This window comes from Sebastes fasciatus, chromosome 15, assembly GCF_043250625.1.
Source record: "Sebastes fasciatus isolate fSebFas1 chromosome 15, fSebFas1.pri, whole genome shotgun sequence".
Taxonomy (NCBI): Eukaryota; Metazoa; Chordata; class Actinopteri; order Perciformes; family Sebastidae; genus Sebastes; species Sebastes fasciatus.
In genome coordinates this window covers 8,373,647-8,388,320 of record NC_133809.1, presented here as the reverse complement: position 1 = coordinate 8,388,320, position 14,674 = coordinate 8,373,647, and the positions used below count along the sequence as shown (strand labels likewise).

At 41.0% G+C, this 14,674-nt stretch overlaps 1 protein-coding gene and 1 long non-coding RNA gene across 8 annotated transcripts in view; one reads left to right on the top strand and one right to left on the bottom strand.

Annotated features, from left to right (window-relative positions):
* Positions 1-14,674, bottom strand: part of LOC141783856 (uncharacterized) — a 94,164-nt gene that overhangs the window by 7,465 nt on the left and 72,025 nt on the right. The gene's annotated exons all lie outside the window — the stretch shown is intronic.
* Positions 1-14,674, top strand: part of dtnbb (dystrobrevin, beta b) — a 38,662-nt gene that overhangs the window by 10,545 nt on the left and 13,443 nt on the right. For 4 of the 6 annotated variants that reach the window (XM_074661439.1, XM_074661438.1, XM_074661437.1 and 1 more), the window contains exons 10-12: positions 1,545-1,669; positions 9,063-9,137; positions 14,509-14,599. In XM_074661439.1, coding sequence (XP_074517540.1) covers positions 1,545-1,669; positions 9,063-9,137; positions 14,509-14,599 — 291 coding nt within the window. The remainder of the gene's footprint in view (positions 1-1,544; positions 1,670-9,062; positions 9,138-14,508; positions 14,600-14,674) is intronic. The other 2 variants (XM_074661441.1, XM_074661442.1) reach the window with 1 other exon arrangement.

The window sequence follows — 14,674 nt, the reverse complement described above, 5'->3', positions numbered from 1 at the left end:
GAAACACAAAACACAGTCAGAAATATGAAGATAAAACATTTATGATGTTTATCATGAAGGTGGATGAATCTGCTCTGGATTATTTCCCACTTTTGTGACAAATTGGTGTAAAATATGTCTATGAAACACATCTGGGACGATGTTCAACACATTTTATTTGGTTTCCATCCACCACAATTCTGATTAGCTGACTTTGTTGTGACACAAAACAATGGGTGCTCATAAAGGAGCAAGACCATTGTTGTGTCTGATAGTGCTCTATACGTACTCTCCAACGGCACCTTTTTTTTGTGTGTCCGTATTATAAGGGTAAATTGCACTATATAAAGGCAAGGCAATTTTATTCCTTTAACACATTTCATTACAAGTAAACTAATGTGATTTCTATTAAACAGTTGCTGTTTTTTCCCCCTAAATGATGGCGCATGCTACACTGATCACCCTGCCTTAAGGAAGTGGTATCCCATCTCACCTAAAATGTATTAATTAGTTTGTGTTTTAGTTTGTTTTTCACTGGGGTGTTAAATAACAAAACTTTTCAGAGACTTTCTACCCTACCAAGAATGAAATTCTGGAGAGTTTTGTCCTTTTTTTGCACGACAACCAGAGCTGCAACGATTAACCGATTAGTTGTCAACTATTAAATTAATCTGCAACTATTTTGATAATCTATTAATTGGTTTGAGTATTTTTTTAAGGAAAAAAAAGGTCTAAATTTCTCTGATTTCAGCTTCTTAAATGTGAATATTTTCTGGTTTCTTTACTCTATGACAGTAAACTGAATATCTTTGAGTTGTGGACAAAACAAGACATTTGAGGACGTCATCTTGGGCTTTGGGAAACACTGATCAACATTTTGTAGACCAAACAACTAATCAGTTAATTGAGAAAATAATCAACAGATTAATAGACAATGAAAATAATCGCTAGTTGGTCAGATTTGAAGACACTGACATTGGTTATCAGTGACTCAGGCTAAAAATATATATACAAAAGTATAGTTACAGTATCATATATCAAAAACTGCTTTATCAATAATGGTACAGTATAGTATGCTTATACCACATTTATGTCACATCCGAGATACCGTACCTGTAACTGCCAATTTCTGACTTGTAAGTAACATTCACATCAATTTCCAAGTTGTAATTATGAATTGGGAAATATAGCCAACTTGGCGCTCAATAAAAGGTTTACTGTATTGCACAGTATTTTTGCAGTTTTTTTAACCAATACACAAACTCTGCAATCACACACCTGTCTTCAGTTGTCCATATAATAATAACTTGACATGAACGCAGAAGAAGGGACTCATGGCGTTGCAGTTTTGGGCCCGTAGGGCAGCCACCAAAACTGCATGTGAAGTAGCACTTACTAAATATGCACAAACTACTGCTGATCCACACTTTTGGCACAGTACACAAACTGTTGACCTAGTTATGTAAATTACTTCTGAAGCAGCTTAAAACTGTTTCTACAACACGATGACACAACGCACACACACAAAGTTACAGATACTTTGTTTGTCCTTTCGCTCCTCACAGAAATCTCCAGCCAAAAAGCTGAGCCACGCCATCAGTAAATCTCTAGGCTGCGTCCCCATCGGAGAGCCGCCCCATCCTGTGTTCCCTGAGCAGGCTGAGAGACCGCAGGAACTCACCCATACTGTGTAAGTACCATTCCACAGAGCATTTGTTACCACTAGTTGTGTCATTAATGAGGGGGAACCCAACTGATTTGTTGATTAACCGCACAGCAAGGCCCAGTATGCTCATGATCTATAGTCTGTTCTCGTCATGTAACTGCCTCCATCTTTCCATTTCGCCGTCACCACATGACTGATAGAGTGCCATCTCGCTAAGTTGTCAAACCCATGATTATTTGCTTAGGTGGAGACGGTGATATACAACTCAGGTTCAGCCGCTGCCGCCGTTAACAGCGCGGTCGTCCTCGTCAGTCTGTTGGCAATGAAACGGGGACGATAGTATAAATCTCACACTCCGGGCTTTGAGGCTCCTGGAAGTCATTATAGGAAATGCATTATATTCTGCCGCTGTCTTAAACCCTGCACACTCATTTACATTTCAGTTGAAAAATTGTACGATTTCCATAATCAATTCCGCCACTGAGATACATCCGCAGAGGTCCACGTCGCTAAGGTCACTCCATACTCTTTTCTCATCATCTGATGCTTTTGGCCTCCGCCAAATCAAATAATGTTTGAGATTTAGAAAGTGATTTATGATTTTGCTTGTTCATGGCATTAATAGGATCACAGAAAACTTACTTTCCACATTTCTCATGGCACATTTCATAACAAAATCCTCACATTCTTATTCCAGTCACGACCATAAATCTAAGCTGTCTGTATATGGTTTTGCTTCTGGCGAGTGTCAGTGAGTAATTGATAGTGAGCTCCATCATGGGGGGAGAAGCCAGCTTGGTGGATGCATGGAATAATAGACTCAACACATCAACATGATTCCCTGTTTTACTGCGTGATAAGATACCATCATCTCTGAATCCGGCTCTGCCCACTAGTGAGGGAATTTTTCTGCATTGTGCCCAAACTTATGCATTTAAGATGAAGTTCACATTTGCATAAATTTACAATTCATCACAATGTGGAGAATCAACTGTCGACCTGCATGTTTCCCTCCAACGAGGCGATTGGATTAGCCCGCACAGTAAAGGCTGAGTAACATGAAATTACATCACACAAGTAGATTAATATTGATTCAAATAAAATTTGCGGCTGAAACTAGTTTGGATTATGTGCAGGGCCCTCATCAAGCAGTAATCCGTGTCTTTTATTTATTTTTTATGATGTTGATTATTTCAAATGATGGAGGCACCGAGAATATTGAGTCCTGCTCAGTTGGAGCTATTGGTTATATTCAATTTTGTTTTGCAGGGAGGCCTTTTGTTGTTATTGTTTTCCTCAGAATAATTTTTCCATGAACTGAAGGGTCCCCTCTTTGAGTATTTTTTAGTCTAAAAAAATATATATTAGTCATTTGCAGTGGTGGAAAGTGACTACTATACGTACAACTACTCAAATATTGTATGTACAGAAGGAACAATTTTGAGTTTTTCCATTTTATAGCATATTTTATATATTTTATACTACTCCTCTACAAGGAAATGTTGTACTTTTTACTCCACTAAATCAGAAATAGTTACTTGTTACTTTTCTGATAAAGATTGAACAATAAAAAACGGTGGTTCCCAACCTTTTCGTCTTGTGTCCCCGTACAAAAAGCAGTATACTTAGGGCACCTCGTCACATTTCAGATGTCTATAGGAGCTCCGTCAAAGAGACATTTATCCTTTAAACTTCTGAGAAGGTTTCATTTAAATAACTCCAAATACTGTATGTGAAATTATTCAATATTTCACAAAAAGCAAAGATTAGAGAAAAGACCAAAAATGAAGACAGATTTTGTTCAAACAGACAATCAGATTGTAGCGGGGCAACAGACGATCAGCTACAAGTGGCATCACATTTGTGCCATCTGCTTTCATTGCCAACGACTTTGGGCCCTTTGACATTGTGACATTGTGACCACACACGCTCGAGCCAAGCAAATAAAAACACCATTTTAAAAATATTATATACAGCCACTGACCCTAAATTGTAAAATACTGTAATGACAAACAACAGCAGCAATCCAGAATTATATTAATTTCTAAGCTACTCAGTAGGCTACCACTGAAATCACACTTTTTTCCTGACCTGTTGCCTCTAAATAACAATATACTGTCCCACTCACAGGGGCCATTGTAGTCGGCTACTTGCTGATAATACTTCTATACTTCAGTACAAATTTGAATGCAGACCTTTTGCTTGTACTTTAGTATTTTTAGATTGTTGTACTGCTGGTACTTTTGCTAGAGTTGTCTGAATACTTCTTCCACCATTGGTTATTTGACACAAGTCACGTATGAATACATATAGGCCTATGCATCTGTGTTATCTCTAAAATGGAAGTTTTGAGGTAGAACTTCCAGGAACTTCTTGTCGTTATGTTCTCCTTTAAGACTGTAATGGACAAAGTGCATTCTCATGCTCTCGCAGATGGTATTTTAAGGTTTGTGGCACTGTGTGTGTTTGTGTGTGTTCACTGACTTTTAGGATAATGGATGTGACTGTTGACCCCCGAGACATCTGTATGTGTCTCTGTCTCTATTGTATTGTCAAAGTCCCCGGCGTCTTTGATGAAAAATATCTATTTTTGGTTCCAGAAGCTTTTATGTTTTTATTTGTGTGTGGTGATGAAGTAACGCCTCTCGTCAACCGAGCCATGAAAAGATGTTTTCTAAACCTGACAACCATTCAAAAACATGTATTCATCGGTGACTGCTATTCTCAATTTTGGCTCAGATTTAATACTTCCATATTTAACTGTGCATGCCTTCGAACTGCAGAACAGATTTTATTGTTAAGTCAAAGAAAATGCAAGGGGTCTATTTTGTGCATACATGGGGGGAAATTATCCAGATGTGTTTCTTTATTAGTTCGGAATATGGCACATAATTTGAGATTGAGCATAAAGACTGAAAACAGGGAGAAACAGCTAGTTTAGCTTTGCCCTAAACCAGTGACCAACCTCTGTTTCTAAAAATTGAAGCCAATGCTGAAGTGCCTGAAACCTGCATTCTATCTAACAGCCAGCAGGGGGCGACTCCTCTGGTTGCAAAAAGAAGTCTGATTGCATAGAAGTCTATGAGAAAATGAGCCTACTTCTCACTTGATTTATTACCTCAGTAAACATTGTAAACATGAGTTTATGGTCTCAATCGCTAGTTTCAAGTCTTCTTCAATACAGCATGATGTTCATTTAGTAAATTATGGTCCCATTTAGAGTCAAAAGCAGGGGATGCTTTAGGGCGTGGCTACTTTGTGATTGACAGGTCGCTACCACGGCGTTGTCCGGTCTGGGAGTTGTCTTTCATAGTGTTTTCAGTTCCTGAAATTTAATTGTAAGATTTTGGTCGCCTAAAAATGTCTTTAGCTGGCTTCAAAACGGCAGTCCACAAACCAATAGGTGATGTAATGGTGACTACGTTCACTTCTTATATACAGTCTACGCCCTAAAGTAACAAAATCCACCTATCAGCAACTCTAAAGCTCACAAATTAATATGTTATATCTTGTTAATTGTGGAGACTCTAAGAAGTCACTGCACATAACTCCCCTAATACCTCAAATTGTGTTTTTACGTGAAGACGCGACGGTGCTGTCTTAACACACTTTTAGAGGTGCTGGCAGGTGGATTTTGTTACCATAGGACAGAACCAGGCTAGCTTCGCAGCAAACACACATCTTTTAACTGAGACCGCTGTGTTGTTTTGTAAGTTATGTTAATGACGTTTGTCATGTGATTTCCGTACTTATGTTGCGTTGTTTCATATGTATTTTACTTTTATGTACTTATTTTAAGCCCAACCATCACGTTTTTCCTAAACCTAACTGCGAAAGTTACCGTAATTTTGTTGCGTGGCATACAAATGACATGTGAAAAGTCTAAAAGGCGTCCTCATGACACGCAGAATGTCTGTGTAACATTGCGCTATTTATCGGGTTGGGTTTCCCTCGGTTTCCAGTCTTTATGCTAAGCTAACTGGCTGCTGGCAGTAGCTTCATATCTAACTGATAGACCTGAGAGCAGTCTCATGTAACTCTGGCCAAATGAACACAATCCACAAAAAGTTAAACTATTCCTTTAAATCCAACATACCAATTGTAAATCTTACTTCTGCACTCTGTAGCCGTGAGCCATAAAGGAAGAGCTGGCACTAATGGAATAATTTTCACTTGTTAACGGTCGATTTCAGAGAAATTATGGGTGAATACAGTAATTGTCCGCCTACATTCCCATGATGATCCCCCTGCTGGCTACAGAAATCCTCCCTCAAACTGGATCCCTCCGATAATTAGTCACAGGAAAACTGCCAAGCCTCCAATTTTATTCTGAATTGACTTCATTTTATTGACAGAGAGAAAAATGTGCTGTTGGTATTTTAAAACTGTAGTGCAGCTAGTTGCTGATCCTGATGAATGTTGTCTGTGAGGAGGTTATTTCATGTTGTGACATCCATCAGCGTGGTCTCACAGGTGTGTGTGTGTGTTTGTGTGAGGCTGGCGAAGCGGTTGTGAGTGAGTAACAATGGCAGAATCAGGGTAGAGCGTCAGACTCGATCAAAACTCCCAAACTGAACGGACACGAGTCTCCCAGTTGTCCAAACCCCTCTCCTCCTCTCCAGACAAACTATCTATTCTGATGCTGTTTTTGAAATATTTACTGGCATCTGAAAGCCAAGACTAACAGCAAGCTGAGCTGTGAATTTTTTTTCCCTCCACTCAAACTGTCAGCGAGATTCTTGCGGATTTTGTGTTTTGGAGAGGAGTTATAGGTTTGGGATGCACCGTCTGTCTCAGAAACTTTAAATCTATGATACGGCTTCCTACCTTCAGACTTAGTGCCGCCTCTGCCAGAAGACTTTAAGCACCAAAATAGTTTAAGAGTCGAAAATAGGCATCTTACCGTACTTTGCATTAATGTGGAACACACATTAAAGTGTCAAATTCTCAGTACCATATTTAATATTTAGCAATTTTCCACTCTCCATATTATCTCCAGAAATCCTTTTACATTTTTAAAATGCCTTCCTCTGTTTTAAACATCTTTTTTTTATTCCATCTATGTCATTAAAATGGAGAGAACAGGCATATAATTCACTTTTCTGTGAGCGTGATCCATTTGGGTTTTTATGGCCGAGGCACCGGGGAAATAGGAGCACCTTTGCCAAGCAGGAGAGGATGCTTCATGTTTGGGTATTATTTTTAGCCGGCGGAGGGCGATTGAAGGCAGACGTGCATCCGTTGTTTGTCAGGAATAAGGTGAATATGTGCGTATGAAGCTCCCCTGTACTCCTGCCAAGTGCAAGGAAAGGGGTGGCACATTGTCATTCGCTGCACGCAGGTAGCACGAGGCTTAGCGCATTGCAGACTTTGATCTCTATAGTGCCTAAATGTTGTGTCAACTCTCTCCCATTTGACCTCTGAGGCACCGGCTGGATTACTGGACTGTGTGTCTTTAATCAGCATTTCTTCAGCCAGCGTACCACGGGGCTGCAGAGTAGACGCTGATGTGAATGAGTTAGGACGCCTGCTAGAATGAATCCAAATCTTAGAGGAAAAAGGAAATACTTTTACGTAAGAAGGAGCGCTCTTTTGTACAGTTCCACAGGAGTTATATTGGAAAAGGTCTGATGATTATTTATAGAAGGAAAGCTGTGAAGAGCTTTGACTTATGTAACTCCACTGAAGGTAAGAGGAAGAGTCAAGATATGTAAAATGCAATTATAGTGTTGACTGCAGAGGCCAGTTTGTTTTCTCCAGAAGGAGATTTGTGCTTTTTTTAGAAGTTGCAATTTTTGAGCAAACAGCATTTCCCTAATATCCAGTGTGTATTCATGTGTTAGAGAGAGGTGAAAAGACAGAGTCAGAGCAGAGAGCTTCAGAGAGGAGAGAGGAGAGAGAGAGAGAGAGAGAGAGAGAGAGAGAGAGAGAGACAAAACCACATCGTCATGAAGTCATGTGACCGTCGAGTTTCCTTGGAGACAGCAGCAGTGTAGTACATTGAGATGCTCGCTTGCTCAGTTGAGGGCAGATTAGGCATCTGGCAACAGCAGCAGTTGGATGTATTTTGCCAGCCGTGCAGGTGCTTTCTCTCCTCACAGAGGTAAGTGTGATGCCCCCTGTCTCCTCTCCCGTCTGCACCTCCAGGGTGGATTATTGTAATATGATATAATGAGCGTTAAATGAGAGGTTAACTTTGGAGTATTTGTGCACACAGTGTGTCTGTGCAGGAGACCAGAAGGCAGCATGTGCAGGTTGGAGTAGTGATAGTTGCTTTTTCTTTGCTTGAAACAAGAATAAGCAGGATTGTGTTATAATATAATATATAAATTACTAATGTAGGACTGTCCGTGGTTGTCTTTTGAATCTGTTGGGCTAGTCCTGAGGGAAATTTAAATGTACGAACCAATAAATAATTGCAACGTTTCTTTAAAAAGAATTCGCTTAACCCCCACGAGCATCCACATTAATGCAATGGAATATGTACTTTGGTTTGAGAACAAATTATTTGAATAGAATTAGTGATCCAGAAATTGTGCTTGCTTGTTATTTTTAGTAGCACAATAATAAAACAGAAAGGATGACTATGTGTGCTGCTGAGGCACTTTGTGACTCCGTAGCAGACAAACGCTCTCTGTGTCTTGTGCTGATATCAGTATTCTGCACAATGTGGGTATAAATAGTTTGATTTTGGCCATAAATGCTGATTGGACAAATAAGCATAACAGGACACCATACTGTTCAGTGCCTTTTATGTGATAATGAGTGCTTTAAATAAAAACAGTCAACACTGACAACTGCTACTACGAGCAGATTGAGGAGACACAACTACAGAGAAATGGAAATCCAGTGTTATTTTCTGTGGCGGCGGGTGAAGTGTGAAGCAGAGAGCACCTGAGATGTGCAGAGCGATATTTTGATCCGTTAATGAGACTCTGTGGTCCGAGGGTTTCGGGCTCCAATGAGCTCACGGGGGCCGCCGTTTCAGCCGCCAGATGGACCCCATCGCTTTGTTTACCCTCACAAATTACCTCCCGCAATGTCACCTTTCCTGCTTTTTCACAGACTTCCAGTTTAATTAGTTTCCTTGTCTGCTGTTGTTGCTCGTGCTCATGTTAATTAGGTTGAAGCTAATAGCCCTAAAAACATTTCCCGGAAAAGTCAATTATTTCGCTTCAATTTTAAGTTAACTCGGGTACAACATGTTGCCTATTTTGTGCACCACGCTCAGTAGTTTATAATGACCCCTCTCCTGTCTACCCTCGTATCCCCATTTGTACAGTTGGATTAAATTGAAGTCAGGATCGCTGATTCATGATTACTAATAAAATGCAAATGCCCTCTACCCCATTCCCTGGTGACAAGCACCACAGGCCTCTGCAGTGTAGCATTAAAGACCTCTAATCTTGTCTTTTAGTCAGCCGAAACCAGTGGCCAACAACATGAACGACACAATGCTCATGTCCTCTGGGACACCTACTCCTACCAAAAGGTAAGCACCTCCAGGCACAATGTCTTTTTGAAGCTACTACTCCACAGAATTAGCTTCTTTAACGATGACAAGATGTCACTTTAAGTTACACACATGCAAAAATAAAATGCTTTTAATCCCACAGAATCCCCTCTGTGCTCAGAATAGGTGACAGATTCCCTCTCATCAGTGGAAACAGCAAGAGCAGCGCGGAAAATCTGACTACAGATGTTATTTGTTCCCTCACACTTGACACACATTTTTGCATCCGAGCAGCATGCCCTTGTGAGTGTATTTTTAGAGGAAAAATTTGTTACGCTGTCATGAAGAATATGTGAGCACTCCTACTTAAAGGGTTGATTTGACAAATAGATTATGATAGAATTGGAGCCTCGTCGTGTAAACAGACGAGCAGAAGAGAGCCCCGTGAAAGCAGACTAATTGTCCTCTCATTTCAGTTAAAGGCCAGCTCTATTATTATTTACTCACAGTGGTAATGAACTATTGTGGTTATGAATGATAATGCGGAGCACTTTGAGGCGGCTTTAATGTATCTGTACTCTGTCCTGCAAGTCGGTGCTGGGTGCATTTTCGCTTTGAGTACAGTATCTCTCTCTCACATCTTCCCGGCAATTTATGTTTGCAAGATGAGACTGCTCAGGGACTCAGGACTTCCCACGGCACATTAGGAGGGGCGAGACGTCGCCGTCTGGTGTACAGAAAGAATAGAGGTGTGCACATCAGCCCTGTTTAAGATCAGGTGTTTGACTGAAATCCTTTGGTTGAAAATTAACAAACAGCTTGAATGAAGTCTGTGGATGTTGTTTTTCTACTTGTGGTCTTCTGGGCCGAGATATCAGACAGTACAGTACTACCAAGGACCCAGTCAGCTGAAGGGCAGCATGCACACTGCAAAAAATGTCCATCACCGCAAGACTGAACCTTAAAGGGGACATATCATGCTCATTTTCAGGTTCATAATTGTATTTTGGGGTTTCTACTAGAACATGTTTACATGCTTTAATGTTCAAAAAACACATTATTGTTCTCATACTGTCTGTCTGAATATACCTGTATTCACTCTCTGTGTGAAACACTCTGTTTTAGCTCCTGTGTCTTTAAGACCCCCTCCTGAAAAAGCCCAGTCTGCTCTGATTGGCTTGTGAGAAAAATATGGTGCACCTTTGCAAAGGTAGTTCTCAAGCTGTGGGCGATATAAGTGCTGCAGGAATGAGTCCTAAAAGCCGGAAATTAGTTAACATTTTTGCACTTTCGGTTTTCTTGTCTCGAAGTCAGTAGGTTTTTTGAATAGGTTTTTACTAGGGCTGTCAAAGTTAAAGCGATAACGCGTTAAATTCATTTTCACGCTACTAATTTCTTTAACGCATTAATGCAATTTGTGATTTCGGAAGTTGTAGCGGGCTCAGTTTTAAAGCTAGGGTGAAGATACTGGTATCATATGAAACTAGAAAACCTAAGGAATCTATTGTCATACTAGCTTGCCGAGAAGGAGGTTAAATAACGCTCCAAACTTGTGCAAAATTTTGGTGAGGAAAAACTGTCATGGCCATTTTCAAAGGGGTCCCTTGACCTCTGACCTCAAGATATGTGATTGAAAATGGGTTCTATGGGTACCCACGAGTCTCCCCTTTACAGACATGCCCACTTTATGATAATCACATGCAGTTGCGGTCAAGTCATAGTCAAGTCAGCACACTGACAGCTGTTGTTGCCAGTTGAGTTTGAGTTTGCCATGATATGATTTGAGCCTATTTTTTATGCTAAATGCAGTACCTGGGAGGGTTAGCCCAAAATATGGCCTGTGGTTAATACATGCTGAAGAAATTTTAACGCTTTCTTCTATGATATAAATACATCAGTAAATATCCCTGTCGTGAATTCTGAAGCTTTTATGTGTCTTAAAAAGGCGGTTACTAACAAGTGGTTAAATGAGACTGTAAAACGTCATCACGCAGATACGTCCGCCTTTACAGCCTCGTTGTGTGCAATTTCCGGGTTAGCCTACAAAAATACGTCATCCCTGCACCTGCACTCTATATTCTAATGAGCCTGCATGTGACATAGGAAGGAGAATCACGTTTTCTGATCTAGACAGCCCACAAAAACTGACTGGGTTGTCTTATTTCACGTTTGATGGTTGGTAGGCACTCCAGATACCCAAATGTATGAGCACAAACACTGAAAAAGTGAGTTTTTCATAATATGTCCCCTTTAAAATGTGAATTAAAGGAGTGAGGTCATGCCAATATCCCCTTTCTTCTCTCTGTTATATTACAAGTGTAATTATCTGGAAGATTTCCTATCTGTGTTTAGAAAAATGAGATGCTAACAATCAATACTAGATTAAGTTTCTTGCAGAGATGAACATTTTGTGCAGTGCAGTCTTGTCTCCGAGGGCTGACGGTATCAGGATTAGAGCGGGTTTGAAGGAAGCTGACAAGATAGGGACACCCGAGGCGGTAAACGTTGCCTTGCATCCAGACCCGTGGAGGTCAGCGGAAGACATCACGTGTTCAGCATGTACGAGAGCGAGGCGACGCTCTCCTGAGGTTTGTTCCACTGTGGCAGTAATGAAGAAGCCTGATAACCTTTGTCTTGACATTTTGCTCTGTGAATCAGAGCTGCTTTGGGAAGATGTCATGTACCGAGGATGCTGTTGCCTTAACAACTACAAAGCTGCCATATTTAGGGCAGAAATTGCGCATTAAGCCACCGTGACGCTTCCAAAATAGGTTGTGTTGCGAGTCGGCGTGGATACCGGTAGATAAGGTGTTGAATGAGGAGGGAAGGAGCAGGCTTCACTTAGGTTTGGTTGCAGAGAACAGAAGGCCAGTTCCTACCAGCCTCTCACTGTGTCACATTTGGTTTGTAAATATTAATCTATTATTATAATTACCAGGCGCCGGCCTGCCCGCTTTCACATGAAGGGCCTATGAGTCAAAGATGCTGCTGCTGAATAATGCAAAGCTCCTTGTGGCTCTGCCTCAGTTCAAGAGCCACAAACTGAGAAGCAGCACCGGGGCTGTCCTTGTTTGTTTAGATTCACAGCAAAACACAAAACACATTCATGATTGTGTTGTTGTCAGTGCAGAGTTGAAACTGAATGCACTCTGTTTGAGAAATGGTGGGTGTTGAGCATCCAGCCTCCTTCACAGTCTGTTCTGTGATACTGTCTGCTCTGCTGACATGGCATCTGCTCCCTCCCACCACGCTCTCTCTCTCTCTCCCTCAGACAATCGCTCACCACCAGCTCGTCCTCCAAGGGCGAACCGCAATTTATTACCTGTTAGTCATGCAGAACCACGGCGGCAGAAGATAAAATAAAAAAAAAGAAAATGCTGTCTTGAGCTTGATGAGTTTTAATTCAGAGTTAACTGAGGATTGACCAGGAACACAGCAGTTTGTGTTTCTATCAGTTGGTGTCATTATGGATGAACTCCTAGAAGATTTAATGAGCAACATATGCTTAACATAAACGTTTGGATTAAAACATTTAATCCAACCTGGTGAGTAAACTAACTCTGGCCCTCCGTACTTTACATCAATACCTCAAATGGAGCTAGTCAGGCTTTGCAATAATTCAATATTGTCATGTATTGATTTCCAGTGGAATTATATTGTAATTAAACTAAAATATTTTATTACCATTTAAAAAAATTCTGACAGCTGATTTGAATTAAAAACAATATTTTTATTTTATTTATTTTAGACAGAAAAAAGGTAAGGTAAGGTAATAATAGTTATAATTCACCATTAACAGCCGGTACTCTATTCATTTATAGTGCCTCTGCATTTTCCACAACATTGTCCTGTAAATATTTCAGAATAAAAGCCTTGTGTTAACAAATGAAGGGATTCTGTCCACAGAAAAAAGGGCTTTTATTTTGAAATGAAAACAGGAAGTGTTGATTCTGTGACATATTCTACAGATACAGACATTGAAACTGTAGTAATGTTGCTGGTATGATGTCAATATACAGTCAAAAGATCATTTTCACTGTCTATTTTTGCTGTGAACTGCACAGCACACGGTAAAAATAGGCGAGACCTCGAATCACACAGGCTTTGTGGCTTCTCTAACTTGGGCGCTGAAATAAAAAGCAAGAGGTTCCGTGACGCACGTGCGCTGCTCATGCATTCTGTGTGTCCTGGCCGTTAGTTGTGGTACCATTAGGCCAATCAGAGCACAGTATTTAATCTCCAAAATAGGACCAGTTGTGTCTGAGATATTGTGTTTGAGTAAAAAAAATAAAAGCTGGTATCTTCAAATGTGAGACAAAAATAAAGGAATCTGGGAAAGAGGCCAGTTCAGGAGGGCTTGAAGGCGGTTCATGCATCTTTGTCCAAAACCTGGCACAGACCATCAGGTGGTGCCAGGAAACTCCCCGGTGGAGCAGCTTCTATACTGATCGCCCAAAGATCCAGACACGCATTCCAGCTCCAACAGACCTCTTCAGGTCACGGCGCTTCCTGAGCCAACCCGAGCAGCTCCCTGACGCGCTTTAATGTATTACTTTAATTTTACAAGAAACTCTGTCTGTGCTTTAGCCTGAGGATGAGAGTAAATTATTTAGAAAGTGTCCCATTTTACAGACATTTCTTGACAGTCTAGTGCAGACCAACTGAGTGTTTTTTTAAGTCAGGTGACATTATCTTGAAACAAGTCGAATGATCCGCCGTATTTTCACTGATATCATCAAAGAGCTAAGAAAACCCTTAAAACAAGCGAGGTAGGAGCTGGAGCAGCTAAAATGATCTCATCACTCCGGCAGCTTTTTCTATCTGCTTTGGGAAAGATAAGATTTCAATATAAATGTGGATTAAAAGGCTGTTTTTCAGTGTGTTTAGAGCCGGGGTAGTCAAAGCTGCAGGGACTGTGTGGTTGTTGATGCAGCAGCGGGTTTGAAGCCAGATTGGGTGTAATGGTCTTAATCATCGCTCACTCTCCAGTCAGAGTTAGACGGAGCTCAGCACCATTTCAGCTCTCCTTCACTCTTCATTGCAGACCGCCTGCCGAGAAGGGACGGCATATGTCCCGTCATCTGTCCACGCCATATGCCACGCCCATGATCATTTAAAGTCTCATGCCTTATTTGACATTTCCAGCCAGTGATGAAATGGTCAGAACGGGCACTGGCACAGTCACAAATGCATTTGGCATCTCTCTTATCCATCTCAGTTCATTGTTACGACCAATTATCCCTCTATCAACATTGGAGTCACACATTCAGGTCACCTCAATTATAAAGTTTTACATAATCACTTTGACTCTACAAACTTTCCCCTTCTTCTTACATAAGAGCTTGTCATATTAGAGTCAGTGTGTCTGTATGTGCGTGTGATTTATTTCTCTGTCTATGACTTTGGGCAGTGTCTTGGAGAGTCCCAGCCGGCTAGATGAAGAGCACCGCCTCATCGCTCGCTACGCTGCTCGCCTGGCAGCCGAGGCGGGCAACTCCACAGTGAGTGTCTCACAGAACGGCCCGTGGTGGGCTTCAGTCGACCCCGCACTTCACATCTAATGCTTTGACAAGTCA